Here is a 27611-nt window from a genome sequence, read left to right as displayed (position 1 = left end):
GTGGTATTCCTGCTGCCTGGGTACGTTGCGCCAATGGCCTTAGAACTACACACGGTACGCATTACTGTACAATGCGGAGTTAAGCGCGTTGAGGGGAAGTTATCGTGAAACATGACTCTATAGCGGGAAGTGTTGTATATCGCGGTACATGTGATACTTCACGAGATTATTTATAAAGTAGCTGATGATATTGTTATAATGTATTCTGTATTGTACGTTACGGCACTGTTTTTTTTTACCTTTCCCGATTTAGCAAAGCCGCTTCTACTCTGGAGATCAGGGAAATTCGCTGGTTTCGATTCTGCAGTCCGTTTGTGGCAGGAATACAACCTCGGCCCGTAAACTGAAACTGCTAATATCCTTACGAAGTCCATGTACCCACAGCACAGTAATTAAAAAAACATTTCAATTCTTTTCCGCATTTTCTCATGAATAATTCCCACACCTACCGTACGTGTGATTTCCGTTGGCAGCATTTCATAGGAGCTTTCAGTGTAATTAAGCATTTGTATTATTGCGCACGAATATGGGCAGTTGCATTGTGCGATTAGTACAACAATGTGCATTCGGCGTGACGATGTATGCTCGATCAAATGTCGACGATAGCCCGCTTAATCAAAGAGTGAAAATCACAGTATAAAGTGCGACGTACAAAAACTTTGACAAACTGCCACCAGTTGCGTCTGCAGTAATGCCTGTCGCGAGGCAATTAGAAATAATTCACAATCGTAATTCGGTAAACGTGCCTTACAACTGCAAATACATAATCAAAAAAATCACTGTGCAGGCTTTTTTGGAACCTGTCATAGCCTGATGGTGCGCTATCCCACCGGCATCCGGAAGAGGAAAGGCATGCTGTACACGGATATCCAAAGGGACAGCAGTATACAGTTAAAGGTCACGGGCCATCGCACCGAGCCTATGCAAGCGCAAAGTAGAAAAAAGTAGAAATACGAGTAAGTACAACGGCAGTACAAGGTATCCGCCGGCTGTCGGCGGGCCATCAGGCAGCTTTCGTACCGGAGCGGTAAGGATAAATCCGGTTGGAATTGTCGCCCGCGGCGTCCACCACCTGCGGCACTAGCGGCACCGCGGCCGACCGCCATGTGGTGCTGTCCTCGGTGGGTACTGCGTCAGCGGCAGACAGGGCCGACGGACGGTTATTCGCGTAATCAAGCTACAGTACAACAATAATTACTATGTACGTGTATTAACTGATCTCATAATAATTTTGAATTATAAATAAGAATAAATATATATGTATTTTTTCTAATTAATTTGTTAATTACACGATTTATTGCTGTTTTGGTATTTTATTTGGTTGGTATAATATTTGCCTATGTGTACGTACAAGATTGCTACCGACGGGTTCGGCACACAGATAAAAATTGCGCGCCAGGACCTGCAGATTGGTCAGTTCGTTCAAACCGCAGCTGGTCGTCGTGGCGCCACGGAGGCACTGTGATATATCGGGATTCAGGTGTTTTCTATCCAACAGCAATAACCGGTTACATTTTCATTAACCCGGCCGGTTGAATGCCATAAATAACTACTGATAAATCTGGTATAGAATAATAAATATATTTGTGCAGTCGACCTTTACGACACCCGCCCAGTGATGGCTGTTACGCGAGTAATGCGGGTCGATAATGATACGTACCGGCATAGCTCTTCGTTGCCGAACATGGAGTCCTCGTTGTGCAACGCGGTCGTCTGCGCGGCGTCTACGGCAAAGTCCAGACACGGGTACAACGACGCCGGCCAGTTGTTCAGGCGCTGCGGGTCGCCCAGGCAGGCCTTGCTCGCGCTGACGACGTCTGCAGCAGAAATATGCCGGTTAAGCAACCGGCTATATACGAGGAAGATACCGGCTCGTATTAATGCGAAATAAGCGTTGTGCAATATACCGGAGAAAAGGTCCGAGGTGTCGCCCGCGGGGCTGGCGTATTTGGCCAGCAGATTATTAATACCTGTGGTTTAATTTATCTTTTAATAAACACGTTGCGGATACAAGACATTCTGCTGCTTACTGATAACAAATGGTTCGTCCACTTCCGGTGCATTACTCGCATTGGATCGATCACAGTCCACATCGAATGCCGACCGAACGCCCTGCAAAAAATAGAGTAGGGTAATACATCCATAAACGGACAAATTTATTCAGTTTGATCATTAACTCAATTTAAATTAAACGTGTGGTTATTACGTTCTGGTCTTTCTGGGAAAATCCACAGATGACGGCCTTCTTTTCCTGTATTGGTGCAGCGGCGCGCTGGGCACCGGCGTATCGGGCGCGCGGGTTGGGTGTGCGGAAGCCGCATTGGCTGACGCTCAAACTGCTGTCCAGTTGGAAGACATCCGCGGACACCGGCAGGTCGCCGTACGACTGCAGCGTCCCGTTCAAAAGTTCAAACATAAACCTACACAAATTATATAAAGGTCATCCTGAATATACGTATATATCAAGAGAATAAAAAATGCTCGTACGGTACGTACAACAAACACATGTGTACATGTGAAATAGGTATACGAAAATATATACAAAAGGTCATAAAAAATACATAGGTACATGGCATACGCATATAAAATATGCACATAAAAAGATAAATTATATTTACATACTGATAAAGGTGGACAAATATATGTAAAGATTATCACAAAATTACATAATTATAAAGTTTACCGAAAAATATAAACACAGGCCACCAAAACGTATATAAAAGCCCATTTCAAAAGGATATAATATAAACGTTTCGAAGGTATACGTATATAAAAGTCACCCTTAGCATATACATTTTTTAAAAGCGAAATTTCTGTTGTACGAACTACTTAGATTAATGCTGCGCCTACTTGGCTTTGTCGGTAGACGTTGCACCGGAAACGCTGTCGTTGGAAAGGAACTGCAGCGCCATATTGGGCAGCTCGCTAAACGGCAGCTCCATATTCCAGCGCGCCAGTGCGCAAAAACTCTTGGACTTTGCTACAGGTGCCGACGTGGTGGTCAACGGAACCGCCGTGCCGGGTGCATTGACAACCACCACCGGAGAGGGCGGCGGGTACGCGTCGTACGTATCGTACGGGCGGTAATTATAGCGATACGGAACATAGTAGTTATAATAATCATAATCGTAGTAGTAATGGCGTGACGAGCCGGACAGCATCCGCCCTAGGAGGTAGCCGTTATAGAAGCCGCCGTCGCTGGTGACCACGTAGCTGCTGGGTGTGCGGTAGTTGTTGATGACGGTGACGCCGGGGTTAGTGATGACCGGGACCACGCGGACCGGTGCGGCTTTGCCGGGGGAGACCAGCGGCCGATTGGAGGCGCTCTTGACGGCCGCTTTACCGGCGGCGGCGTAAGCGGACGCCGGGCGACTGCCGCTTGGGGCGCTGCTGCCCCATTTACTGGAGGATGGCGCCGGAGAGGGGACCCGGTACCAGCTGGATTTAGGCGACGCCGGAGGTGAAGATGGGGGAGAGGGCAGCCACCGGGAAGTCCAGGAGGACGACGGAGGGCTGGAGACGCGGGAAGGCGGTCCGGAAGGCTGGGACGTCCCCCATTTGGACGAGGACGACGGTGGGGATGGGTTGTACCGGGAGGGTGTCGGCGGACTGGACCACGGAACGCGGGAGGCGGAGGAGGTGGGTCCGGCCGGCCGGGAGGTGCCCCAATTGGACGGGGACGACGGTGGGCTGGACCAGGAAGACGGGGATGGGCTGGGACGGGAGGATGACGGCGGACTGGACCACGAGATCCGGGATGATGGGGAAGGTGGGCTGGACCAGCGGCTGGAGGCGCCAGAGGGGGCGGAGCTGCCCCAGCGGGAGGAGGACGACGGGCTGGACCAAGAAGATGGTGAGGGACTGGAGCGGGAGAAGGACGACGGGCTGGAGCTGCTCCAGGAGGAAGACGGCGAGCTGGAGCGGCTGCTGCTGCCCCAGCTAGAGGAAGACGGGGAGGATGGGGAACTGGACCAGCTGCTGCTCGCCCGCGCGCTGCTTACCGCGGGCGGGTGCCGGGTCAGCAGCAGGAGGAGCGCGGCTAAGGGAATTCTGGACATAATACCGGCGAACCGGTGTTTGTTTACTGCAACGTCTTTGCGCAGCAACGAAATAAAACGATCTCTACTGGCAACGGATGCGTGATGCGATGCGCAGACTGGACTCTATCCAAAGCGAGCGTATGAACGCTGAGTCATACCGCGATAGAGGAACGAGAGAGCAAGTGTGGCTCCAAAAAATTTCCGGGCACAAGTGGCATAAAAAAATCCTAGCGCCGATAAATAAATGACTGGGAAGGAAAAAATTCCGGCAGCCGTCATTTATTTCTGTTGCTGTTTTTTCAGCCGGCTGCATATGCAATGCGTGTGAAATTTTATGCAATAAACCGGTGAGCGTTTAAGCATTTGGTGCATTAATGTGTACGAGAATTGTCGTAAATGTCGGCATTTTGTAAGCAGAAAAACCACGCTGATCTCTCGGAACCGGTATTGTAAATGAGCGTGATGCAATGCGAGGTGTACGGCGCAGAAAAGACGACTGTGAGAAATGCCGGCTGAATTCCACGTGTAATTATACAACACACCCTTCAGTGCTAAACCAGCCAAATATGAATAATAATTTTGCATCTGTACGCGGGCACCGCTGCACGTGCCGGCTGCAGGTTGAACTTTAATTATTAACCATAATACTGTATTAATTTGTAGGACGAATTTTTATCAGCAGCTTGCAGACGCACCGGTATCAAAGCCGTCAGCCGCGTGTGCGCACTATTCAACATATGTACTGTAAGTATATAAATTATGAACATCAGATTATGCACATTAAATGAATAATTAATTAGCATATATATACATAAATAAATATATATTGTACATTACGTATAAAAATTAAATGTACATTAAATGTGATAATCAAGCGAGCGAGCGAAGCGAGCGAAGCGTTTTTAATTTAAAATGTGTGACGTGACGAACCGGAGAGCCGGGTTCCCGGGGTCCAGGGGCGAAGCAGCTGGCCGGGGTTTGGGGCGGAGCCCCAATAAGCAGGGGGTGCGGGGAGCGCAGCCCCCGCTGAAACAATTGAGAAGGTAGTCTAAAATTCAAAACCTAACCGGGTCATTTTTGACGAACCCGCCGTAGTAATGTACCGGGGATCCGGAAATTTGGACCCGGGGCGGATCTTTTAGCGACCCCCTGGTGGAGTGTTTTTGGGGAACCGTGACGTAAATTATAACCCGGCCATTATTGACAAACCCGCCGTAGTAATGTACGGTGGGTCCGGAAATTTGGACCCGGGGCGGATCTTTTAGCGACCCCCTGGTGGAGCGGTTTTGGGTAACCGTGACGTAAATTATAACCGGCCATTATTGACGAACCCGCCGTAATAATGTACGAGGGGTCCGGAAATTTGGACCCGGGCCAGATTTTTTTAGCGGCCCCCGGGTGGATCGTTTTTGGGGAACCGTGACGTAAATAATAACCCGGTCATTACTGACAAACTAGCAGTGATATTAGGGTGGTCGTAAAATTTGGACCCGTCAAGGGTTTTTTAACGACCCTTGGTGGGTGTCGTTTTAGGGAATTGACGTTTGGGGAAATACTTATACGTTTTTCAATCTTACATACTTATGCATTTTTATGCAGAGTCCGCCGTACAATTGTAGAAGTAGCTCGTTTTATGGACCCGGTCCGAAAATTTTACCCGGTGTTGGTGGTGGGGTGTTTTATTTTTACTGGTCCCGTAACAGGTAACTTTTACTATGAAAAGCTTTCCCAACCATTTCGAAATGCTATCAGTAAAATTACCGTAACCGCAATAAGTTACTTTAGACGAGGATTACTGTTATCATAACAGATTATTTTTTATGCAGCGGGTGATCAATACTAAATTTCTATAATGATTAATCCATAGGGTAACGGGTTACCCTTACCGCAACCAGTTTTGTAATGGATTACTATGGCGGGATAAGGTCATTGTAACCGTTACCGTAATGGATTACCGTGCATGTTTTTGTCACCGTTTCGGGTTGCTGCTACCCTTTTCATAAACAAATGCCTTAATAAAACGCTTTTACTTTAATGATTAACTGCTTTTATAAAGGAGCTGAGGGCGCCGCCGAGCTGCAGCGCGAGCAATCATTTGATTGTTGCTTAAATAAACTGAATGTAAAAATCCTGAAAAAAGATAACCTGAAATGGATTCAGAATGACTAACACCGGTATTCATCGAGGATGAAGTACAAAAATTTGCGCTCACGAAATTGCAAGTTACAAATTTGTTTGAAGGGGTACGCTTAAGAAGCGCACATTCGAGAAGATGTAAAATTCTAAACAAAATCAAAAGGGTAAAATTCTAAACAAAATCAAAAGGATTCTAAGGCTTCTGAGCAATTGTTCGAAATGGTTTTGAAGCGTTGCCATAGCGAAACATCTATTTAGGAAACCCAGCGAAGCCAGGAGTCATTACTACCGTTACTAACGTTAACACTGTCACCTGCATTGCCACTGTTGTTTTTCATAATTATTATGATGGTTCATCGTTGCGTGTTACCGCTACCACCGTTACTACTCAAACCAAGCGTTACCAGTAATAAATGTTACCTCTGCCTAACTGTAACAAGGTACCGTAACTGTGTCAGTTTTTGGTAGTGACGTGTGGGAGCTACACACATCCGTACGTACTTCTAATTACTGTAATTACTGTACGCCTTTCTCCTACGTCACTGCGGTTGTTCATTATCGCTATCTGTGATTCGTCTGTTCTCATCTTGATAGCGATGTATCTCGTGCTCCTAGAAGTCTATATAAGATCCTGCTTCCTGTGTTTAACGTATCAGTCTCGATCATTCTTGACTGGTAACTTGCTTTTAACTTTCCTGGTGTTGTGCATATGATTGTGTGTTAGCGAAGTAAAGCATCTTCTGTGATTATCGACGTTCGTAATTTGTATCGGATTATAGCGTGGTAAACACGGTATGCTCGTGCTTCGTCCGACCCGCATGTGTAACGACCGGAGGTTAGAAGTTATCTCAGCACAATTGCTTAGGGATTCCTGTAGGTTCGTGTTCCTGATTAGTTCCGTCCGTATTTACTGTAACAGTTGATTTAGGAGTTGTTCTACCCACTGAGCAAGGGAGGGATAGTGACTACGGCGATCCCGTTCGGAGAGCTATTAGTTAATCGCGTACTTCTTAGTACCGTTGGCAGTAATATAATACGACATGGCGCCCACCGATGGTTCGTGATTTTCTTGATGTTACAGTAAAATTGTGGATGGTATGTTACGTGTGAATGTGTGTGAATGGTCCGTAGAAAGGCGTTGAACCGTATGGTACGCCGAAGGAGGTCAGCGTTCCTGATCTGACCTAAGGTTTTTATTGGGTGAGCTTCCTCCCCGGGCTGAGCTTCCTCGCCCAATAATTAGCTGAGCTTAGTCGCCATATAAATTATAATTAAAATCGGACCGAAGTCAGCAGTAAATTCACAGTCGAAACCTTAAAGGTCGACTGTGTTGGCGGATAAACCGCGTAAACTGTGGGTAATTTCCGGGTTTGTCTGCGCAAAGCAGTGATCGCGGTGAATAAAGCAGATCTGCAGTGTCAGCGTGCCTGGCTGCAGTCGGATTGTAAACAGTGATAACGCAGTAGCCGAGCCATTGTCAGTGGCAAGGCTAGATAAAATCTTCACTAGCTGCACACAAAAGGCAAGCCGTAATCGGTAGCCTGATTGGCAGTCAGTGATAGCTGGCTAGTAAAACGTAAACAATCCAGGCAGTCGGTGACTGACCTGAGACAAGAGGAAACTAAATTTTAATTGTGGAATAACCGCAAAGGTTGTCCATAGTAATTAATTATAAGGATACTGCAGCAAATTGCGGTAGTGGTCAACGTCTGAAACCTTAAAGAAGAGACGTTGCTTTTGTGAACAGTAGCACAATAGCTGCTTGTTTGGGCACAATAGGCGTAGTGTACCGGAAGCTTTATTGCTGCTGTTTTCTTTCATCGAAACCTTAAAGGTCGATAAAAGAAAAATCGGACAATAATGTCGGATACAGTGAAAAAAAACACTACCCAGCTGGTCACAATTGACCCGAAGCGAGTGATATTAGGCCCCTGTGAGGCAATATCACAACAGAAAATATTCAAATTTAATGCGGAAGTAATTCCTTTGGGACTGATGTACGAGGTACTAGGAGTTGAACCTCCTAGCCAGCCGAAAGCATTTTGTGGAAAAACCTGGATTGAATACCAGGAAATCGGACAGTTTTCGAACCCGAAACCGAGAGCACCGTTCTACTACCGTGGTTGGGTAGAATCAGAACAGTGTATACCGGAAGCGTACCTGGAAATTTCAGACGAAGAGTTTCAGGAAGCGGTTAAACGGGCATATGAACAATTACCCGAGTATAAAAAGAAAACGGAAGAGCGAAAAGCAGCAGTATCTGCAAGCGAGCAGCCGCAGCCAATGGAATCGACTCGTCAAACACGAAGTACGCAGGATTTGTCTAGTGGAAATGCACTGACAGAGGCGGTTGAAAATAAGGCACAGGAAACTAACATTCCAGTTGATCAGCTCAACCTTTTGGATGATCAGCGGGAAGTGGTGTCAGATGGCGCAAAGCCTATAGATTTTTCAAAGATTTCGAGAAGAGAATCAGTAGTACAATCGCCGATATCCGGTGAAGAAAATTTCCTGTCAGCGCCCGGTTCACCGGAACATAGTCAGTTAAATCAGGCCGTAATCGGCCATACTGCTGAAGAGTCGGAAGTGATGGTAGTTCATCCTTCACAACAGTATTTGAGAAAAATTTTGGCGGAAACAGATTTCGCTCCTCCCGATAACGCATTTATGGAGAAGGTGGTGCAAGTCGACAAAGCACTTGAAGCGACAGAAACGGATAATGATGTTGCGCAAGTTGCACGGCAGTCAAGCGGCACGATGTTTAAGAGCATTCGCAAACTCATTGGCTCTTTCAACAGCAGTGTCCAGTCCATGGGTCAGATCCGGCAGTTGAACACTGACCTGGATCAAGAAAAGAAGGATAAAAATATTTTTCGCGCAAAGTATAATGAGACGCGAGTTAAGTTGAATGAAGCGAACGAAGAAATATTTCGTTGGAATGAGAAAGTCCGGTCAAGCGAGAAAAATCTGATAAATTACCGGGATAATATAAAAGATTTGAAAGCTGAACTGGATGAAATATACAAGGAAAGAGATTTATTAACAGATGTGAATCGCAGATTGGAAACTCACCTGGAAGATACCGGAGGAGAGTTGGATGAGTTTCGCAACTCCGAGCTGGCACAGTCTCAGGATGTCCAGTCTAGTGCCACTCTAAAAAATGAAGTATCGTCGTTAAAAGCTCAGCTCGATCAAGTCCAGGACGAACTGAAAACTGAAAAATATAATCACGCTAAAACAACGAGAAATTTTAATGATGTGGCGCAGCAGCGTAAGAAATTTTGGGATGAGCTGCAAGAATGGAAACAGAAATTCGTACCAGAGTCCGAACGGGTGTCCAAGTTGGAAGAAGAGTTAGCGATTTGTCGCTCTCAAAACGATTTCATGCACCAGTCGGCGCGTACAGTGTTGCCAGCAACCTGTAAAGATAATGAAGAAGCATTACAGGCACAAATAGCGCAATTTAAAATTGATTTCGCGAATGAAAAACAAGCGAAAGAAAAGGCGCAGAAAGACTGTCTGCTGCTAAGAATAAAAAATGCGCAGCGTGTGATTCGGCAGTTACAGCCAAGGAAAAAGCGCAAGCTGCTGCTTTTGAGAAACAGGAAGAAGTCACCCAGTTGCAGAGAGAAAAAATTCAGCTAACAACGGCTCTTCGTGAGGGTGAACAAACGGTTAAAAATATGCAAGCAGAATTTGCTGGTTTTCAGCAGGAACTAATGCATTACCGAAATTAGAACGTGCGCTATGGCGGTGGTCAAGCAGTTCATCAAGCAGAAATACCTGTTGGCACGGGTGGAGTCCGAGTACCCCCGCGTATGTCGCAATATGACGGACAAAACCTTGGTCCTTCTGAGCTGAATTTATCCCAGCCGTATCAGCAAGTCAGCCCGCAGCAGGGTTCGGTAATATTAAATAACAATTCAGCTGTACCGCTTGTCCCGGTGCATCTGCAGTCGCAGCCACAGGCTCCTGTGCGTCCGAGTTCCGTTTCACTAGATGCAGCACGTCTGGAGAGTCGGTGGAGCGTTCGTGATAACGCACATCCGGTCCAAAATGTTTCCCCCGAAAATGTTGGTGGTGTGGGTAATACTCATCCAGGTGTTGTTGATAATGATGTACTCTCACCTCGTGGTGGAAGTCCCGTTTTGTAAACTCGTTCCAGTGCTCCTCTGGAAATTACAGTCCAGTCGTTAGTAGAGCATCAGAGTAGAATGCTGGAATATTATCGCTCAAAATAAAAGTTCTTCGAAAAGAACTGAAAAGCTTATGAATCTGCAGCGCTACGAAAATACAAAAAAATCTGGCCCAATCGACCAGTGGCTGAACAATGTCGATACGTGTATTTTGTCGAATGACTGGGATAACGAGAGGACGTGCAGAGAAGTAGCTGCTGCTCTCAGAAATAATGCTGCGATTTGGTTTAAAAAATTGTTTGAAGATAATCCAAACGAGCAATGGATTACCTTCTTCCGTCCCAAATTGTTGAAACATTTTAATTCGGCTGTCACGCCTGCCGAATTACGTCGCGAGATGAATGCTCGTATTTTCCGCGCCGACGACACAGTTGCGTCGTACACAGACAGTTTTCTGCACTGGTTTGAGGTACTGCAGATGTCTGAAGGAGAGCGCGTTGGTATCCTTCTGGATGGCCTAAAACAAAATAAGGAAAATTGGTTTACACAATTGTATCCACAAAATGTCAAAACAATGGATGAAATGATTTTGCGGTTACAAAAGTTAGAGACAATGGAAGTGTCTTTAATTTCCGAGAAAAAGAGTGTTGCGCCTAGTGATGTACAGAGAAATGGTAATTCTGGATATCGCGGGAATTTTAATAATAACAGTAATAACGGTAATTACCAGCAGCGTCAATCAAATAGGAATTATGATAACGCGCCGCAGTTTGCTTACCAGAATAATCACGGTACGATGTATCAGTCAGCAGTGACGCAGAATGGTCAGTATCCGCAGTGGCCAATGCAGTACGGACAGGCGCCGCAGCTTTCGGTTAATGGTAATATGCCCGTTCCGCAGTTGCAGAGCCCAAGTGGTAACTTCCCATTGAATGAACCTGTAAACAATAATGCCGGTTACAACCAAGGTTATTATCCGCCGAATAATAATAATCGCAAAAACAATTTTTACCGTGGGGGAAACAGTGGTGGTTTTCGACAACCGTACCACGGAAACAATAATGTCAACCAAAATTCACAGAATCCCGGTGCACCTGTAAAAAATCAGTCCGTATTTGATGAACGTAAAATTTATAAAGATAAATGGTACACGAATTACGGAGCTGAAATTTGTTACCGCTGTCACGGTTTACATTCGGCACATAGCTGCCGCAATGAGCTTGTTCTTCCCCGGTTGTATGAACCTAATCCGCAGATATTGGCACGGTGTAATGTTGGTCCACAGTCGCAGCAACAGGCAACTCCGTCGCGGGCACAGTGCAATATAATGGAGATTATGAAGATGAAGGTTTTTCCCGCTTCTGATGTCGTAACATCACCTGTAAAAAAGAATTGTTCAGTCAGTACCAGTCAAGTTTGTGGGGGTGGTGTCCATCCACAAAAGAAACAGAATACTGTGCAGACAAGTTTGTGGGGGTGCGGTAAAACAACTGCGCCTGTGCGTGATGTAAAACCCGGTAGTCCAAATGTTAGTCGTACAGCTACGGGATCCAGTCAAGTTTGTGGGGGTAAAACTTCGGCGAGTCCGCCTAAACAAACAGTGAACAGTGTAGAAGCGCAGTGTATGTTGATTGGAAATAAAAGAATTAATGTTGTACCTGTATCGGCTGATCACAGAAACGTTGACAACGTACACGAGCGTCCGAAATCACCGCGGTGCGTTCGCAGTCCGAACTCGTTGTCCGGGATGAAACCTAAGGAAAGTTCAACAGATGAGAACAGATGTGCGACGACGCAGGAGTTTCTCAATCTTCAGTTTTGGAGGGATGTACAGAAGCAGTGTGCAGATAGTAAAAGCTGGTACAGAACTCTCAAAAATCAGAAAAGAATACATCCGTTCTTCCTATCGCAGGAACTGATCAGTTTGTTTTTACTGAGGGATTGGTATGCCGAAAACCAGACCACAATGGCAAATCTCCGAAAATCTATGTACCTTGTCAGTGGCGTAAAGAGTTGATTACACGCTTCCATGAGATAATTGTACACAACCAAGTGTATGGTCCCAGTGTTGAATTGTCTCAGTTTCTAATGCAGCGGTATTTTTGGCCGAATATGGGTGTTGACATTGAAGAGTTCGCAAAGAAATGTACGGAATGTCGACCAAATGTCAGTGTTGTGCGAAGAAGTAGTGCGGCCGTCGTGGCGGAAGACAATGAGCCCGTAAGTTGTCAGCAGCCAATCTACAAAAAGAGAAAAATTTAATATTGATGTCCTGGCTGAGTAATGTCAGTTTCTCGTAAAAATATTCGCAGATTAACTTCCGGATACGTAAAACGTTGGTTTTGGTTAACAACCTATTTGAAAGATGTTAAGGTTTTATTATTAATAATAATTTTGTAACGGCAGAACTGCGTAATGAATTACCTACACTGGCAAGCAATGACGTGAACGTGCAACTTCGCAAGTAGCAAAGTGAGAGAATTTGTCGTTGCCATTTTGGGTGGTTGCCATCCTCGGATTGCAATCCGCACTGCTGACTGTCTCCCCGTTAGCGGTAGCCTGCAATGTACGCAGCAATATCCTGAACATATCCCAGCAAGTTGTTGACGAAAATTTTTGAAGTAAAACGCTTACCTGTTGCTTAAATCAAATCCAAAAAACGTAAGGTTTCTGGTGAAGTCTCAAACAGTCGTGGAAAATAATGTTGGCCACGAGATGTACAGCAAGCGCGACACAGTAGCATATCCCAGTGTTCTCTGCAGAGTACAGTATACTGCAAAAAAGTTGAAAACCTTACCTGTGAATGGATGTTGGAAAATCAGTATGGCAGGATATCAGCAAAATGTTGTTACGATAAGCTAGCCGCAAAACGAGGTTCCTGGTAGTCCATACGAATAGCGGTTGCGAGGTACCCGATAGCGCAGCAAAAGAACGACGGCAGACAGCATCAGCAGTACTGTGCAGTGGGTTCCCGATACGCACTACACAGCAATCCCGAAGATGTCTTTCCTTCCCAGCAGATTCCAAACAGACCAAAGAATAGCTTCTAATTTGGACGTCCCAAATAGTACTGATAATAATTTTGTTGAAAAATGCGTTCAAAACTGCACTATTTTAAAGCTTAAAATAACACAGTCAAACTGTTTAAGAAAATGGAAAAGAGTGCTTTGAAAGCGTGCAGTTTTCGCTACCGGAAGTGCTGTGTTCCGTGTAACTGCAGTACTGTGCGGTTGCACCTTGCTTCTTGGACGTGTTGCACAGCGCGTTGCATTTTCGTTTTTCTGTTTGTTTTCGTTTTGCTTTCTTCCCTTTGGACTTCGGACGCCTCCTGGATCTCCCGCCATGTCAATCACCGTGGACCTCCGGATGCCAGCAAGCGCCAAAGATCCCACCAAGTCACATTTCACTCGGATTAGGCGTACAGTCATTATGGGCACCGGATGGACACGTGTGGATTGCGCGGAGATGGATCAGGATGGAGCGTCGCACAATCACAGGATGGAACGGATGGATTTGTTTGTGTTTGCGGGAGCAAAAAAACCGTTTGTGGCGGTGACGTATGGGAGCTACACACATCCGTACGTACTTATAATTACTGTAATAACTGTACGCCTTTCTCCTACGTCACTGCGGTTGTTCATTATCGCTATCTGTGATTCGTCTGTTCTCATCTTGATAGCGATGTATCTCGTGCTCCTAGAAGTCTATATAAGATCCTGCTTCCTGTGTTTAACGTATCAGTCTCGATCATTCTTGACTGGTAACCTGCTTTTAACTTTCCTGGTGTTGTGCATATGATTGTGTGTTAGCGAAGTAAAGCATCTTCTGTGATTATCGACGTTCGTAATTTGTATCGGATTATAGCGTGGTAAACACGGTTTGCTCGTGCTTCGTCCGACCCGCATGTGTAACGACCGGAGGTTAGAAGTTATCTCAGCACAATTGCTTAGAGATTCCTGTAGGTTCGTGTTCCTGATTAGTTCCGTCCGTATTTACTGTAACAGTTGATTTAGGAGTTGTTCTACCCACTGAGCAAGGGAGGGATAGTGACTACGGCGATCCCGTCCGGAGAGCTGTTAGTTAATCGCGTACTTCTTAGTACCGTTGGCAGTCACATAATACGACAGTAGTGTATCCTGTCTCTTTACTGTGGAAACTAAAGGCGTAGCCGAGGGCGACGCAAAACGTGGCGCTAGCGAGCGCAGTAAAACTTACAAGCGGAGCTGCAAGTAAAACAAAAGGGCTATTGTTCCATTAATCTGAAAAGATTCTTCTTGCAGTTCCACTTAAACTTTTTGTTACTGTAATGATACGGTTGCAGAAACCAAAGGCGAAACCAAAGACAACGCCGAGCTGCGGCGCGAGCAAGCCCAGCGCAGCGAGCGAAGCAGCAAGTAAAACGAGAGGATTTTATTGTTCTGCTATTCTGAAGAGATTTTTCTTACAGTTCAGTTTAACCTTTTTTTTACCGTGATGATACGGAAGTGGAAACCGAAGGCTACGCCGAGCTGCGGCGCGAGCAAGCCCAGCGCAGCGAGCGAAACAGCAAGTAAAACGAGACGATTTTACTGTCCCGCTATTTTGAAGAGATTTTTCTTACAGTTCAGCTTAAACGTTTTGTCACATGATGCTAAGGTAGCAAACTACCGTTTCCACGGAAACCGAAGGCAAAGCCGAGGGCGATGCCCAGCTGCGGCGCGAGCGAGCGCAGGAAAATGAGCGGAGCAGCAAATAAAGCGACAGGATGCTATTGTCCTTTCATTCAGAAGAGATTCTTCTTACAGTTCCGCTTGAACTTTTTGTTACCGTGATGATACGGAAGTGGAAACCGAAAGCGGAGGCGAAAGCTACGCCGAGCTGCGGCGCGAGCAAGCGCAGCGCAGCGAGCAGCAAGTAAAACAAAAGCATTCCATTATCCTTTTCATTAAAAAAGTTTTTATGGACGAAATTTCCGTTGCCATTTCGAAATTCGGTAGCGAACTATTGTTTCGAGGAAAACCGAAGGAAAATCCGAGCGGCGTCGCAATTGAAGCATCAAGTAGAACGGAAGATTTATTTTTTCTATTTCAAACTTTTGTTTCAATAAATGCAACAAAATTTATTAAAATCTGCATGAAACTGAGATGTCATTTTTGAAAATGAAAAACGATTTATTTGATTGCTTGGTCGAAGTTTCTTGCCTTGTGCGACAACACCCTATTTCAAACTTCAAAACAGTTTCATTCATAAAGGTTTGCATAAATCTGAATACTTAAGTACAAATAAAATAAACCTCAGCGATTACCGTTTTTCTTTCTTTTGCGGAGAAAAAGAAAGGGGATCTGCGTTAAAGGTTATTACTATTAAATACACCGGTGTTTACAGAGATTTAGTGACGTGGCCTTGCCCTCACGAACTTTGCGTATAATAGGTAACTTTCAACATGGTAAGTAGAGTGGTGAAATTCTCCCTTTTTGAAACGCCTCTTACCAGAATTCACAAATTTTTAAAACTTTCATAAATTGTTGTCGACATATTTTTTAGAAAATTACGCGATTCATGAACTTTATTGTAGACCGCAGATTCTGGCGAGATTAGTCAAATCAACATCCAAGCACCAAAACACTTTTTGCACCAGGTCGAGCTAAGTTAGCACGTCAAGACCAAAAGCGACCGTAAATTGCTAACCACTGTTTTATGCCTGAAACGGTCACTAGGTTTTCAACACCATGGTAAATTTGAGTTACTCGACCGTTTTGCTACAGAACAAAATCAACCGAATTAAACTGAAAGTCATAAAAAACATGGTACCCTTTACCTAAGAAAGTGATCCAGTTGGGAATCGTCACTGCGTTATCGTCACCTACGTTGTTACTGCCCCCAGACATCGAATATGGTGTTGAAACGATAAATCGTTTGCGCAACAAATCAAGCCAAACCAGGCTGTACGAAAAACATTGTGGTCTCAAAAACAGAAATCTGCGCTGGCGCTTCTCAGATCTTGTGTGGTTACATTGGCATACGCGGTTTGTGTAAATCAGTGGACCAATTTATCCGCAGCAAAGACAATCTTTCCGTGAATTTGAAAATACTGAGATTTAAATGGCTTCCATGCGCCTAACAACATGAAAGCAATGACCGGTATCCTAAAGTAAAGAATTTGGTGCGAAATTGACGGCAATGTGCGGTATGGTATTTATATTAGTAGTGCCGCGTCGCAGTTGCTTGCGTGGTCACATCTGATCGTGTAGCAGTCCATTTGTATCACTCGCGGGGTCGTTATTATCATTTATATCAGTATTATCATCTATATCACGGAAAGAGATGTCCAGAGGTGGCGGTATGCTCGTATCGCGTTGCGCCGCGTGAGGGAGTATGGAGAGACTACCGCTATCCACCAGTCTGCTAAAACTCATGCCAGTCAATCACGCCGACTGTCCACTTAGCATTCAGCTATTATAAGTAACCGCTTAAGCTGCTTATCGGCCGCAAAATCGGCTCTACAATATCGAGCGTAACCGCAAACAATATTTGGCCAACACATAGATCTGTAATTCCTTGAGCTTGGTTAGCTCAAGGGCCTCACGACATCGTTTATCTTTTTCACGCAATTTCCAGCCAACAATAAACCATTTCATCTTACAAAATTCTGAATATAGTTTCTTGGAACGCATGTACAGTGATGTACCAGTACGAAGCTCAAATAATATTATACTTCATTTAACGGAATCAAAAATAAAAACATTCAAAAATAATATATTGTATCGGCATAATTCCGAAAAATGGCATAAAACTAATGATACTAGGAAAGTGCACCGCTTCAGGCTAGCACTATAAGACCGAAGCGAAGCTAGGAATATAGCCCAAAAAGGTCACACGTTCAGGTCTGCTTGCAAAGACTACTCGTACTAAGACATAAGTTTAAGTAGTTGCTCACATTGGAACAGTACTTCTCGTACTAACTATTCTGTATAATGTAAGTAATATAACAAAGTCCTTGAGTACGATATTGGTTACAACTACAAGAATGTATTTCCGTAACATTCTACTGACGTTCGTGACTCACTATTAGTACAAGGTGCATGGAAAATTAACGCCGCTTACTGCTTAAGGGAAGTGGCCCGGTAAATGGTACCAATTTCGTGTACAGGCACGAAACTTACACTTTCGCGCACTCCCAAACACATTTTTGTTTCGATTTTATGACATTCTGTAGCCAGAAGATTTGTATACACTGGTGTGAAAACCGTTTGTGCGCGCAACATCCGGTTCAAAAGTTGTGGCTGTTAGGAAATTCCAGAAAGTTTAAATGCGTTCAGGTGTATAAAATGTATCATTATGGACCGATCTCCCTCAAATTTTGCACGTAAATACACGTAACCACGAAGAACGTTTTTACACCGATCCACTGTTCTAGCATGTTTTTCAAGTTTCAAAATGAATTTCAAAAATTTTAAAATTCATTTTAAAATCTGAAAAAAATCATGAAAGTCTGGATCGGTGTAAAAATGATCTTCAGGGACGAGCGCATTTGAAGGAGATCGGTCCATAATGGGACTTTTGGTACACCTGAACGCATTTAAACTTTCTGGAATTTCCTAACACTCATAACTTTCTAACCGGATGTTGCGCGCACCAACGGCTTTCACCAGTGTATACAAATCTTCTGGCTACAGAATGTCACAAAACCGAAACAAAAATGTGTTTGCGAGTGCGCGAAAGTGAAAGTTTTCGTGCATGTACACGAATTTTCACCATGTACCGGGCCACTTCCCTTAAGGCGCTAGTAAGCGACGCTTGTCTTTTTCAAGTTGCAACCGTACATACCGCTTCTCTTTAAACTGCAAGTGATACGAGAAGGCCTTTTGATCATAATATTGGTTAGCAAAGTACATTTCCTCACATTCCTATAACAACGTTTATTAATTAGTACAGGATGCATGAAATATTAGCACCACTAATTACTACTAAACCTATGAATAAGTAATTTTGTGTAGAAGCTGCGGGCAGCAGCCAATACAATAATTACATTCCTATTGCTTATATAAAATGTTATCCTGTTATATTTTGTGACGTTTATTGCGCGCGCAAACTCTTTATCGTAGATTGCAAAAGAAAATGCAAAACTTCGGAATCACTGCGTCACCAACCTGCTGCTGGTAGCGCCCGTTGCGCTTTTAAAAACCCGATAGCTTGAGCGCCCATGCGCCTGTTTTGAGCGCCATATAAAGCAAAGTTGTCCCCGATGGGAGCGTGGTCCCTACCTACAATCTTTAGTATGCCCTATTACGCGCTCACAACTCTGCAGTTTCTTAGTGTCTACACACCTACCAATCCATTGTTTCTTAGCAAAGAGACCTAAATCATGCTGAACGTAGGACTTTGCTGGGTTGCATTAGTTACTGTTCTCTTTTACTGTTCCGACTCCCAAGCTTCGGTTTGGTCTTATAGTGCAAGCCTAGAACGGTGGACTTCTAAACTCAGTGGTAAATATGCTACCGGAAAAAGATAAGGGTTTATTTTTTTGAATATAAAAGGTCTGCTATCGCTTTAGCTGATAAATTAGTAAGCTATGCGCTGTTACTTGGTAGTTAGTCTGAGGACATTGTATTACATAGTACAGGGCTTAGTAAAACGTGATCTTAGGACCGTATAAGCACATTAGTATGCCCGTTAGTGTTTTGCCTGAATGGTCGGTTAACGGTTTCCCTATGCTGTCGTGCGTAAGTGTTATTGAGCACCTAGATGTCCCCCTAAGTGCCCCTAAGCGTCGGTCACGCCCTAACTTCTTAGGGCGTGACCGACAACTTAGTGCGTGACCGACGTGCGTGACCGACGCACAAAAATTCCCGTTTTCTTGAACATAGAGGACCTTCGCTTCGCTTCGGTCGATCATATCGGCATCGTAGCGGTGGCAAAAACTGATATTTGAGCAGCTCTGCTGATAAGCCTTCCACAGGATATAAAACAGCTACAAAAAGCGAGTAGACTCTCAACTACTTCTGTTGCAGTCTTACCCAACCGCGTCTTTACAAGAAGAAGGTTTACACGCTCGCTCGCTTGCACTAAGGGCGGTTACGACCTTTATACTAGTTAAGTACACATATTTCGAAGTATAGTATACACGAGCATGTATGTATTGTAATTTTTATGTGGCCTACACCTTTGGTCGGAATGGAATACGGAATGTATACTCGGAACGGAATACTAATATTCGGAATGCAGTTTTCGGACTACGGAACGGTATAGCAGATTTTACTTGGAACGGAATAGTATTTCTCCAGCGGAATGGAATAATTTTTTGTCGGAACGGAATAAACAATAATTCAATTGATTTTGATAATAATCATTTAATTTAATTTCGCGCTTCAGCAGTGTAACTATGATACGACCACATTAATAAATCACAGAACGCATAATTTTATTGATATTAATGTAGCATGATTAGTCCTGTGACTGGCAGCGGCATTTACCGCATCCCGAAGTACAACTAGACGGCATCGAATACCGCACACAGATATATGTTTTGTCTACACAATCATTTATGCGTTGATAGATTAATGCGTAGTATTTTTTTAAAATTTGGTTTTCCAGCTGGCCACGATTGCGGCGTTCCACGTTGGTTAACAAATTGCACAGTGTGGAGCCGGAAGGTCGGAAGACGCAGACATAGAAACGCAGCGTGTATGTACATAGGGATGCGGTGATATACTCTGTGGGTGCGCAAAGGTCATGGTCAGTCGACTAACTGGACATACGCCTATCTATCTGCGCATACGCATCTGTACTGAGCCATAAGAAAGATGTGTCAGTAGACTCAGTACGGACGTAACTGAAGTACAATCTGATAACCATCAGCGCAGCAGTGCGTTTACGCGTTGATGCCATACGTTTTAAGCCAGGTTTCGAATGCCATGCAATGGTGCAGCAGCAACGCGTTTACCGAAAGAAATTCTAGCGAATTTTAGATTTTACAAAACAAGTTCCGCACAGTTCGACGTTCGGGTAGAAGTTGCGTTACGGGTTGATTTACGTTCGTTCGCGACGTAAGGCGCCGTAACCCACCGTCGTTGGCTGACGCGTAAAAAGTATCTGCCTTACGTGGATCTGTGCAACGGCTCAGCCATATGGCTGAGCGGCAAGCCGGCGTATGCTGCCTGTGGATCTTTTTTGTGTGCTCTAACCTCGTCCCAGAGAGCAGGTTGGTCACGCTTTCGGCACTCTCGATTCGATTTATTTTTCAGCTGTACGTCACTGCAAGTGTGCATCCGTACAAGCATTCTAAACGATTTTCAGTCTGCTGACGTATTGTTTATGTGACGCGGTAGTTTCTGGTGGACGGAGCCTAAACCATGTGAAATCTAAAATTCCCTTCTGTATCTACCATACGGACGAGTCCCCGTCCTTATCAGCGGCCAGTATAGCCGTTTTTCCTCGAGAAATATGTAAACAACATCTGACATCTCGCTGCATGAACAGCGGAGTACGGTTACGGCTATATCTCGCGCCACCACATACCACATCCGCCTAACCGGCATTGACTGCTTGTGGCCGGCACTTGCCGTCTTCGGCTTCAACGTACAACTGCAAACTGCATTCCATCGGCCGTTTTATCATCCCATCGGCTGAGTTCAGAGTGAGACTGTTTAGTAATTGCATCCTTCGGCTCGTTGCAGGCGGTTAGACAGTTTCAAGTTTTCTTCTACAAAAGCAGTCATTACTGCGGCTGTCACCAGTAGCATGGATGACACTGACAGAGGCGGATATGTGCTTCTCAGTCACTGCCGCCGTCGACGGAAGGAAGAAACCCCGGCCCCATCGACCATGTCTGCATCGAGAACTGACCGCCGTTGGCAAGGGCCATGCGATAGCGGACAATTCGCTGCGGGGCGTCGACGGGGTGTCATCATGTTCCTGCCAGCCCCCCTTCGATGCCTCGGAGAGCCGATGCAGTGGAATCGGAGATCGCGGCGAGTATTGAGCCTTCCCTGCCATCCCTGTTCCGTGTTGGCCACAACGTGGAACGTTCCGATGGATATTTATATTCCGATCGACAAGTACGACGGGCCCTGGCTGGTGGAGATAGGCTCCACGGATTTTGTTATAGACCGACTGAATGCTGATAACTGTCTACGAACTTTGGAAGAGGTACGTGCATTGTTTATAACTTATAGGTACGGAACTCGTGGAAAACATTAAGGAAAATGTCAAAAATTGGATACATACACTAAAACTTACATTTTTGTGATACTTTATGTCAGTACTCTGTATAAACTCTAAAGCTAAATAATTTTGTATACATTGTTCTGAAACCGTTTGCGCGCGCGTGTAAAACGTGTAAAAAGGCGAAAGTTTAAATGCATTGTGTACTAAAAGTCTCTAGTTATCACTCGATCTTCTTGAACTTTGCTGTAAGAGACACATGACCATAAAGCCGAAAGTGAACCAGTATGATTTCCGATAGCATAGCATTTTTTTCCCATTTTAAAATAAATTTTCAAAAATTTTAAAATTCATTCCATGTACCGGGCAGCTCTCCTTAACAAGGCGCGTTTCTCACTCTGTAGGCTGTCCGTTGGCGTGCCGATGCCGTTGTCGAGAAGTGCTGGGCCATGGTGGATGCGCAGGCCGACGCGGTTCTGCGGTCAGCGCAGTGGACGGCCATCTCGCTGGACACGCTGAAGAAGATCCTGCAGCGCAGCACGCTGGGCGTTGGCGAGCTGGACGTCTACAAGGCGGCGGACAGGTAATGGAACCGTGATTAATAAGAAATATACTGAGAGGTGACCACTCCGTACATATACCATTCGGCACTACCTTTATCTGCGTGCACCTCCTTTTATTTTTAATTTTCTTCACCATAAAATTATTCCCGCAAAGCCAACTTTTTGCGCAGCATAAACTGTGTTAACATTAGGAGTTCTTCATTCTTATTGAAAGGGAGGATTTGCTCGAACGCTGCTTAAAAAAACTTGCTCGAACCGCAAGTATAAATGTTTGGAGAACGTGCCCAAAACAGGGAGCTTCTCAGCAACCTTACGGTAACAAAATAATAAAACTCGTTTCAAATTTATTTTTGTCAGCGAAATGTAAACTTTTTTGGTGTCTAACGGTAAAGTGCGCTGAAGTGGCCATAATGTGCGTTTTTTTTTAATGCAAAGACTGCCGCATTCGCAATATCGAAAAGGCTAAAAACGGAGAAATTTATTGTCCTGTGAAAGAAAAAAGTTTACTTTAATCTCTCAGCTTTCAAAACATTTTGCTAACACCGCAATAACACTAACACTATTTGCAGTTAATACTTAAAAATTATCGTCGAAACAACTTTAGACAAAACTGGCATTTGTTTGTTTGTTTGTTTGTTTAATTAGCTTAACGTCTACAACAATCAGGTAAACGCCTGCACGAGGTTGCAGACAAACGTTCAAGATCAGCTGCCAAAAAAATGCCCCTTTCAAAATTCTTCCAGCTATCGTAATCACAATGCACAGTAAACAAAGTTATTTCAGTATGTAACATAAAACGAAGGATATCACAATAGTCAACAAGATCAATCAGTACACCCATTCTCGCACGAAAACGTTGAGGCCAAAGTTCAGGTCGTGGATTTATCAGCATCGTCTTTGAATATTCCAATCCGCGCAAACGTCGCAGTGCGCTTGTCTCCACGTGGGGGAACGAAAAACACTTACGAATCTGGTAGAAATTCCTTCGCTGTTCAGCTGATTGGCGATGAAATTGTTGTATGCTTTCACACTGGTGAAATTTGAATTTTCAAGGCGAGGAATACCTTTCACGCAAAAATCAGCATGTGGTTTTCGCTTACACTGCAGGGTCTTGCTCAATTCATTGCGAGGTTCCACGTCAGCACCGTTGTAGATCATTAAAAAAGTCTTCACAGAAACTTTCGGTTATCGTTTCCTTCGATGGCTTACATAATGATTTATGCAAGAAAAATTATACCAATTCTGTATTATTTAATTTATTTGTTTTATTTATTTTTTTAATTGGCACGAGGTAAAATAGAGATATTTACTTTTGTAATGTCCGTTGTAATTTATAATTGCTCTGCTGATCACTGCAGATGGGCAGCGGCGGAGTCATCGAATGTTCAAGTCTTCGGTAATGCGTCAGGTGCTGGGCGACGCGCTCTTCGCTCAAAGCCTTGGCGCAGTTTAATTTTACTCGAAGCACCTAATTGTACTATGTAGATTTCCGTTCTTTTTCTTTGTGCGCGTCCAAGCGCGGGTAATTTACCGCATCTGATGCAGCTTCACGGTAAATAAGTTAGTACTGGCAAACTATCATCACAGCACTTCCTCCGCAAAGCTAGAATTCGTAGCTTTTTGCATTTGTTCACTGCAACGCCCGTGCACAGTAACGAGAAAACCAACCAACGCTGCTAACCGAATAAAAAAATCCAGAAACAAATTACTGGCGAATATGTGGGTTGGTGAAAGAACGGCCGACAAGAAAAAACTTATCCAGCCGGCATCAGTCGTTTGTCTTACTTCTCGTAAAAACACCTAAGTGGGCCACTATGATAAGTTAATGAGCAAAATATACACTTCAGTATGCATTTTATTTATCGGGTAGTTTTATATCGGCTTTATAAAAGTACTGAATGTACAATACAACAGTACATCTGTATTTATGCAATATGCCGGTGATCGTGTAAGCGTGCTGTAATTCCAGCGTTAAATATGCTGTAATGTCCGGCGTTAAATAGTTTAATATTAGTCGGTTATTTTATGATATTATTTTGGTACACCGCCGCAGCGCTGGCCGTTAGGTCAGTATTATGGTAATAATGGAGGAAATTTAGCTACGATTTGTGCTTCGCACACAATTGCCATTGACTTGCGACTTAACTGTGCTCTGTACGCAGACTGGACTTGGAGCCGACATTTTTGCCGGAAATTCCTGAAAATTATTCTATAAACCTCCATGGAGGGTCATGCTTACTGTCCAAATTACAGCGGCGCGTTCTTCTGAGTCAGCGGCTGCCTGGCTGTTCCGGGTACTTCGAGTACGAGGATGCACGCAGTCAAACCGACAGTAAATTTTTTCAGCGAGACCAACCGACAACCGTGCATATAGTGCAGGCGACTGCCAACCATCCACGGATGGCTGTCACCTGTACCACGCCTACAGTGCAAACGATACCTCGCTTCCACGGGTGGCTGTTATGTGAAAAAATAAGTCTGCTTGTGTACGTGGTTGTCGGTTGGTCTCACTGAAAAAATTTACTGTCGGTTTGACTGCGCACATTCTCGTATAGTTAATGCAGTTCCGAATTTTATCTTTGACGAATCGAGTATAATGGGTACTAAGTCTAGTTTGTTTATTTGCTCACCATGCGAGAAAGCCGTGGTAATTTTTCCGACAAAATACCAAGAATCACTACCGCCACCGTTTTTCGTTTCGTCACCGGGATTACGACTTAAGTCAACCCTGAGCACAATGTAATCCAAGCGTTAGTGTGCGAAACACGATGGGGGTATAACGCCGTAAAAGATGTTGTTGATTGTCCGCATTAATGTGCTCAATCAACGCCCACAACACCTGCACTAAAACATCTAAGCAAGCTTTGACACGCGGCACTACTCGTGACAGTGAAGACGGTTTTAATGAGGAAGATAAAGGTTTTTTGGTTATAGGAATACCGGTATCGACAGTGCAGTCACTGCAATGCTATAATCATTCTAGTTCTTGCTAATGAATTGTTTGCAACGACTACGCTGAGTTCGCACAACCCTACCGGAAGAATTTCGCCCATTTTATATTGCGTGATAATTACCTGTGGAACGATATTGCCATTTTCTTTCAGTACCTCCTAATTGATCATTCACGGCATGAACGCAAATTGTTTCCAAAGGAAAATAAAACAGTTCTCTCGCCGAATTAACTACAGTGTTTGCAGAATCTGGTTAACTTCGTCGAATATTATAACAAAACCGTGGCTGTACATCGAATACTATAGCAAAAACCAAACTTTGGCTTTAATACCGTTACAAAGGTCATAACAAAATAAATCCCGCAACCACAAAAAATTGAAGATTGTCCCGGACACAAAAATTAAAGTAACGTCTGAACATGCGTTACATTATGTCGGAGCCGTAGCGGCAACGTTGGCATTCTGCCTGATTCCCGGTGGATTGGCTGCTAGCTGAGCCCGATCAGCAGAAATCCCGACTTGGTTGTTACACAGTCTACTGCACAGTCGCCGTGCATTTACCAGCACATTGCTGGCCGTGATAGCGAAGATCAACGGATCCAGGATCGACTGCAGATTATACAGGATGGACGTGCCTTGGAAGAAGGCGGGGCTCAGCGGGACCGCGGGGAAGAAGGTGGCGAACAGGTAGAAGATCATAATGGGCAGCCAGCACACCAGGGTGCTGCAGGTGTACAGCGTCAGCAGGATGAAGGGCCGGTTGGAGGATTCCAGCGGTGCACGTTGCGCCGCTGGATTGTCACTGCGATTTCTTCGCTTCGCTCGTCGTCGCGCCAGCATCTTCCACAGCAGAAACGGATAGATGATATAGACGCACGCGCACGGTACATCGTACATCCAGATGGACGTGAACTCCGTCAAAGTTACCTAACGGGCACACCGACAATTCGCTGACCGACAACTTGCTGATGACCTTTTGCTGACCGGCAAAATGTTTACCCGACGGTTTGTTGAAACGACAGTTTGCTGAACGGCTTCGTGTGAACACCGACAGTTTGCTGACGACATTTTGCTGACTTGAAAAGCTTAAGAAGCTCAAGAAAAACTAAGAAACCTAAGAACAACCTAAGAATGTTTACCCGACAATTTGTTGAAAACGACACATCGTTGAACGACTTTGTAAACGACACCGACAACCTGCTGACGACATTGTGCTGACGTGACAAACCTAAGAGACCTGAGAAACCTAAGAAAACTAAGAAACCAAAGAAACCTAAGAAACCCAAGAAAAAAAACAAGTCAAGGAAACTCAAAAACCAACATTTCAGACCGAAAAACAAATTGTCGGTCAGCGAAAATGTTTTGACAGAACTTCGGTCATCAACCCAGCGGAAAGCAAGTTGTCGGTCAACAATTTGTCGGTCAACGAGTTGTGTAAGTCAGCAATATGTCGGTCAACAAAATGTCGGTCAGCGAATTGTAGGTCGGCGAATGAACGTGCTACCGACCTGACGCGCAGCGTTGAGCCAGCAGCCATATTCCAGCGGGAGACGATAGTACAGGTGATCACGTAGCAGTTCCGGCAGCATCATCAAGTGCACGTATCCGACCATCGCGGCGCACAATAAACCAGCGACCGTGTGGTTGTGTCGTGCACGGTAGGACACAGGCCACAGGATGGCCCAGGCGCGGTTCAGCGTGATGAGGAAGTGTGTGTGGTAGACGATGGGCGCCAGGACGTAGACGCCGTACAAACGGAGGGTGCAGACGGAGCTGCCGAGCCCGACTAGTCCGTACGCGTCCATCAGGCCCAGCATGCTGCATTCCCAGGTCTCAAACGCTATATTGCTGCACATTAACGCGACGATGTACACGTTGAAGGGCGTCCGCAGCGATGCGCTGCTCAGCGCGAACAGCACTCCGAGGACGTTAAAGGTCACGGATAGCACTGTGGTGGTGATGATGCCCGGGGATAGCTGGTGCACGGCAGAGGCGTTGGCCGGCGAGGGAAAGGATGTGGTGTTGCTGTGCGACAACAGAACGTCCGTCAGGTTGGTAGCAGAGCCCATTTTGCGGATGGTTCTTATGTCAACATGCTAAGATGAAGAACTCACAATTTACAAAGGATGAGTGTTGAAAAACGCTTTATATAACGCTGTAAGTGCTTCGTCAGCGTGATGATATAATCTGCATGTGACGGAGAAACATCCGACTTACATTAAGATGACAATCAGGTTCTGTAAAGAATGCTCAATTAAAACAACCGGAAAAGTGGAAGGCAATGGATACCACATGTTGCGATAGTAGTTTCTTGTGGTGTGTAATCGGTAATTTTGTCGGTCAGTTTCCCGAAATAGCTGCACCAAGGAGGGCACGGATAACTGCAAAATGTTTCGGTAAGCGAATCTGTGGATGCATTAGGAGACTGGCCGATTGTGAACGCTCTTCAGTAATTATACACGTTATCATTGCGCGCCCGCCGCGTCCTTATTGTCAGCCTCATGCTCCACTGCTTTTTCACAGGGGCGAATCAATGCTACCGTGATTCTCTGGATCTTTCTTCCGTTTATCTAGATAAAGTGATAATCGCAGCACCGGATGGGAGCGTTCGTTAAGTTTTCTCGAATGGGTTGGAGATCCATA

General features: G+C 44.9%; 3 protein-coding genes and 2 long non-coding RNA genes across 5 annotated transcripts; 1 reads left to right on the top strand and 4 right to left on the bottom strand.

Moving 5' to 3' along the window:
• Positions 1-679: 679 nt before the first annotated feature.
• On the bottom strand, positions 680-4387 carry LOC129593995 (uncharacterized). The gene is made up of 8 exons (XM_055490544.1): positions 2851-4387; positions 2207-2420; positions 2031-2112; positions 1908-1970; positions 1661-1817; positions 1352-1487; positions 1021-1177; positions 680-919 (listed from the first exon to the last, which is right to left on the bottom strand). Exons 1-8 carry the CDS (start codon positions 4056-4058, stop codon positions 822-824), a joined length of 2115 nt encoding a protein of 704 aa, XP_055346519.1. The 5' UTR covers positions 4059-4387; the 3' UTR covers positions 680-821.
• Positions 4388-8070: 3683 nt separating this feature from the next.
• Positions 8071-9579, bottom strand: LOC129594002 (uncharacterized). Its single transcript, XR_008691150.1, has 3 exons — positions 9496-9579; positions 9249-9329; positions 8071-9017 (listed from the first exon to the last, which is right to left on the bottom strand). It is a non-coding gene; the product is annotated as an uncharacterized LOC129594002 (long non-coding RNA).
• A 1540-nt stretch (positions 9580-11119) lies between these two features.
• LOC129594000 (uncharacterized) lies at positions 11120-11640 on the bottom strand. The gene is made up of 3 exons (XR_008691149.1): positions 11490-11640; positions 11325-11406; positions 11120-11250 (listed from the first exon to the last, which is right to left on the bottom strand). It is a non-coding gene; the product is annotated as an uncharacterized LOC129594000 (long non-coding RNA).
• Positions 11641-20557: 8917 nt separating this feature from the next.
• LOC129594030 (uncharacterized) lies at positions 20558-22041 on the top strand. The gene is made up of 2 exons (XM_055490574.1): positions 20558-21439; positions 21859-22041. Exons 1-2 carry the CDS (start codon positions 21032-21034, stop codon positions 22039-22041), a joined length of 591 nt encoding a protein of 196 aa, XP_055346549.1. The 5' UTR covers positions 20558-21031.
• Positions 22042-25199: 3158 nt separating this feature from the next.
• On the bottom strand, positions 25200-27037 carry LOC129594029 (muscarinic acetylcholine receptor M4-like). Its single transcript, XM_055490573.1, has 3 exons — positions 26477-27037; positions 25530-25895; positions 25200-25268 (listed from the first exon to the last, which is right to left on the bottom strand). Exons 1-3 carry the CDS (start codon positions 27035-27037, stop codon positions 25200-25202), a joined length of 996 nt encoding a protein of 331 aa, XP_055346548.1.
• Between the last annotated feature and the right edge of the window lie 574 nt (positions 27038-27611).

Source organism: Paramacrobiotus metropolitanus, unplaced genomic scaffold (assembly GCF_019649055.1).
Source record: "Paramacrobiotus metropolitanus isolate TYO unplaced genomic scaffold, Prichtersi_v1.0 Parri_scaffold0000065, whole genome shotgun sequence".
NCBI lineage: Eukaryota > Metazoa > Tardigrada > Eutardigrada > Parachela > Macrobiotidae > Paramacrobiotus > Paramacrobiotus metropolitanus.
Note: the sequence above shows the minus strand (reverse complement) of the source record. Positions and strands in the feature narration are given on the sequence as shown.

Bases quoted from the DNA above. Each gene is read 5' to 3' on its own strand.
- LOC129594029 (XM_055490573.1), bottom strand. From the start codon at position 27,037: ATGGGCTCTGCTACCAACCTGACGGACGTTCTGTTGTCGCACAGCAAC. The intron at 25,896-26,476 runs GTCGGTAGCACG...TGTGCCCGTTAG, and splicing joins GGCTCAACGCTGCGCGTCAG to GTAACTTTGACGGAGTTCAC. The intron at 25,269-25,529 runs GTAAATGCACGG...TTTTTGCTATAG, and splicing joins TCACGGCCAGCAATGTGCTG to TATTCGATGTACAGCCACGG.
- LOC129593995 (XM_055490544.1), bottom strand. From the start codon at position 4,058: ATGTCCAGAATTCCCTTAGCCGCGCTCCTCCTGCTGCTGACCCGGCAC. The intron at 2,421-2,850 runs GTAGGCGCAGCA...TAATTTGTGTAG, and splicing joins ACGTCTACCGACAAAGCCAA to GTTTATGTTTGAACTTTTGA. The intron at 1,818-1,907 runs GTATATTGCACA...TTTCTGCTGCAG, and splicing joins CACCTCGGACCTTTTCTCCG to ACGTCGTCAGCGCGAGCAAG.
- LOC129594030 (XM_055490574.1), top strand. From the start codon at position 21,032: ATGGATGACACTGACAGAGGCGGATATGTGCTTCTCAGTCACTGCCGC. The intron at 21,440-21,858 runs GTACGTGCATTG...CTCACTCTGTAG, and splicing joins GTCTACGAACTTTGGAAGAG to GCTGTCCGTTGGCGTGCCGA.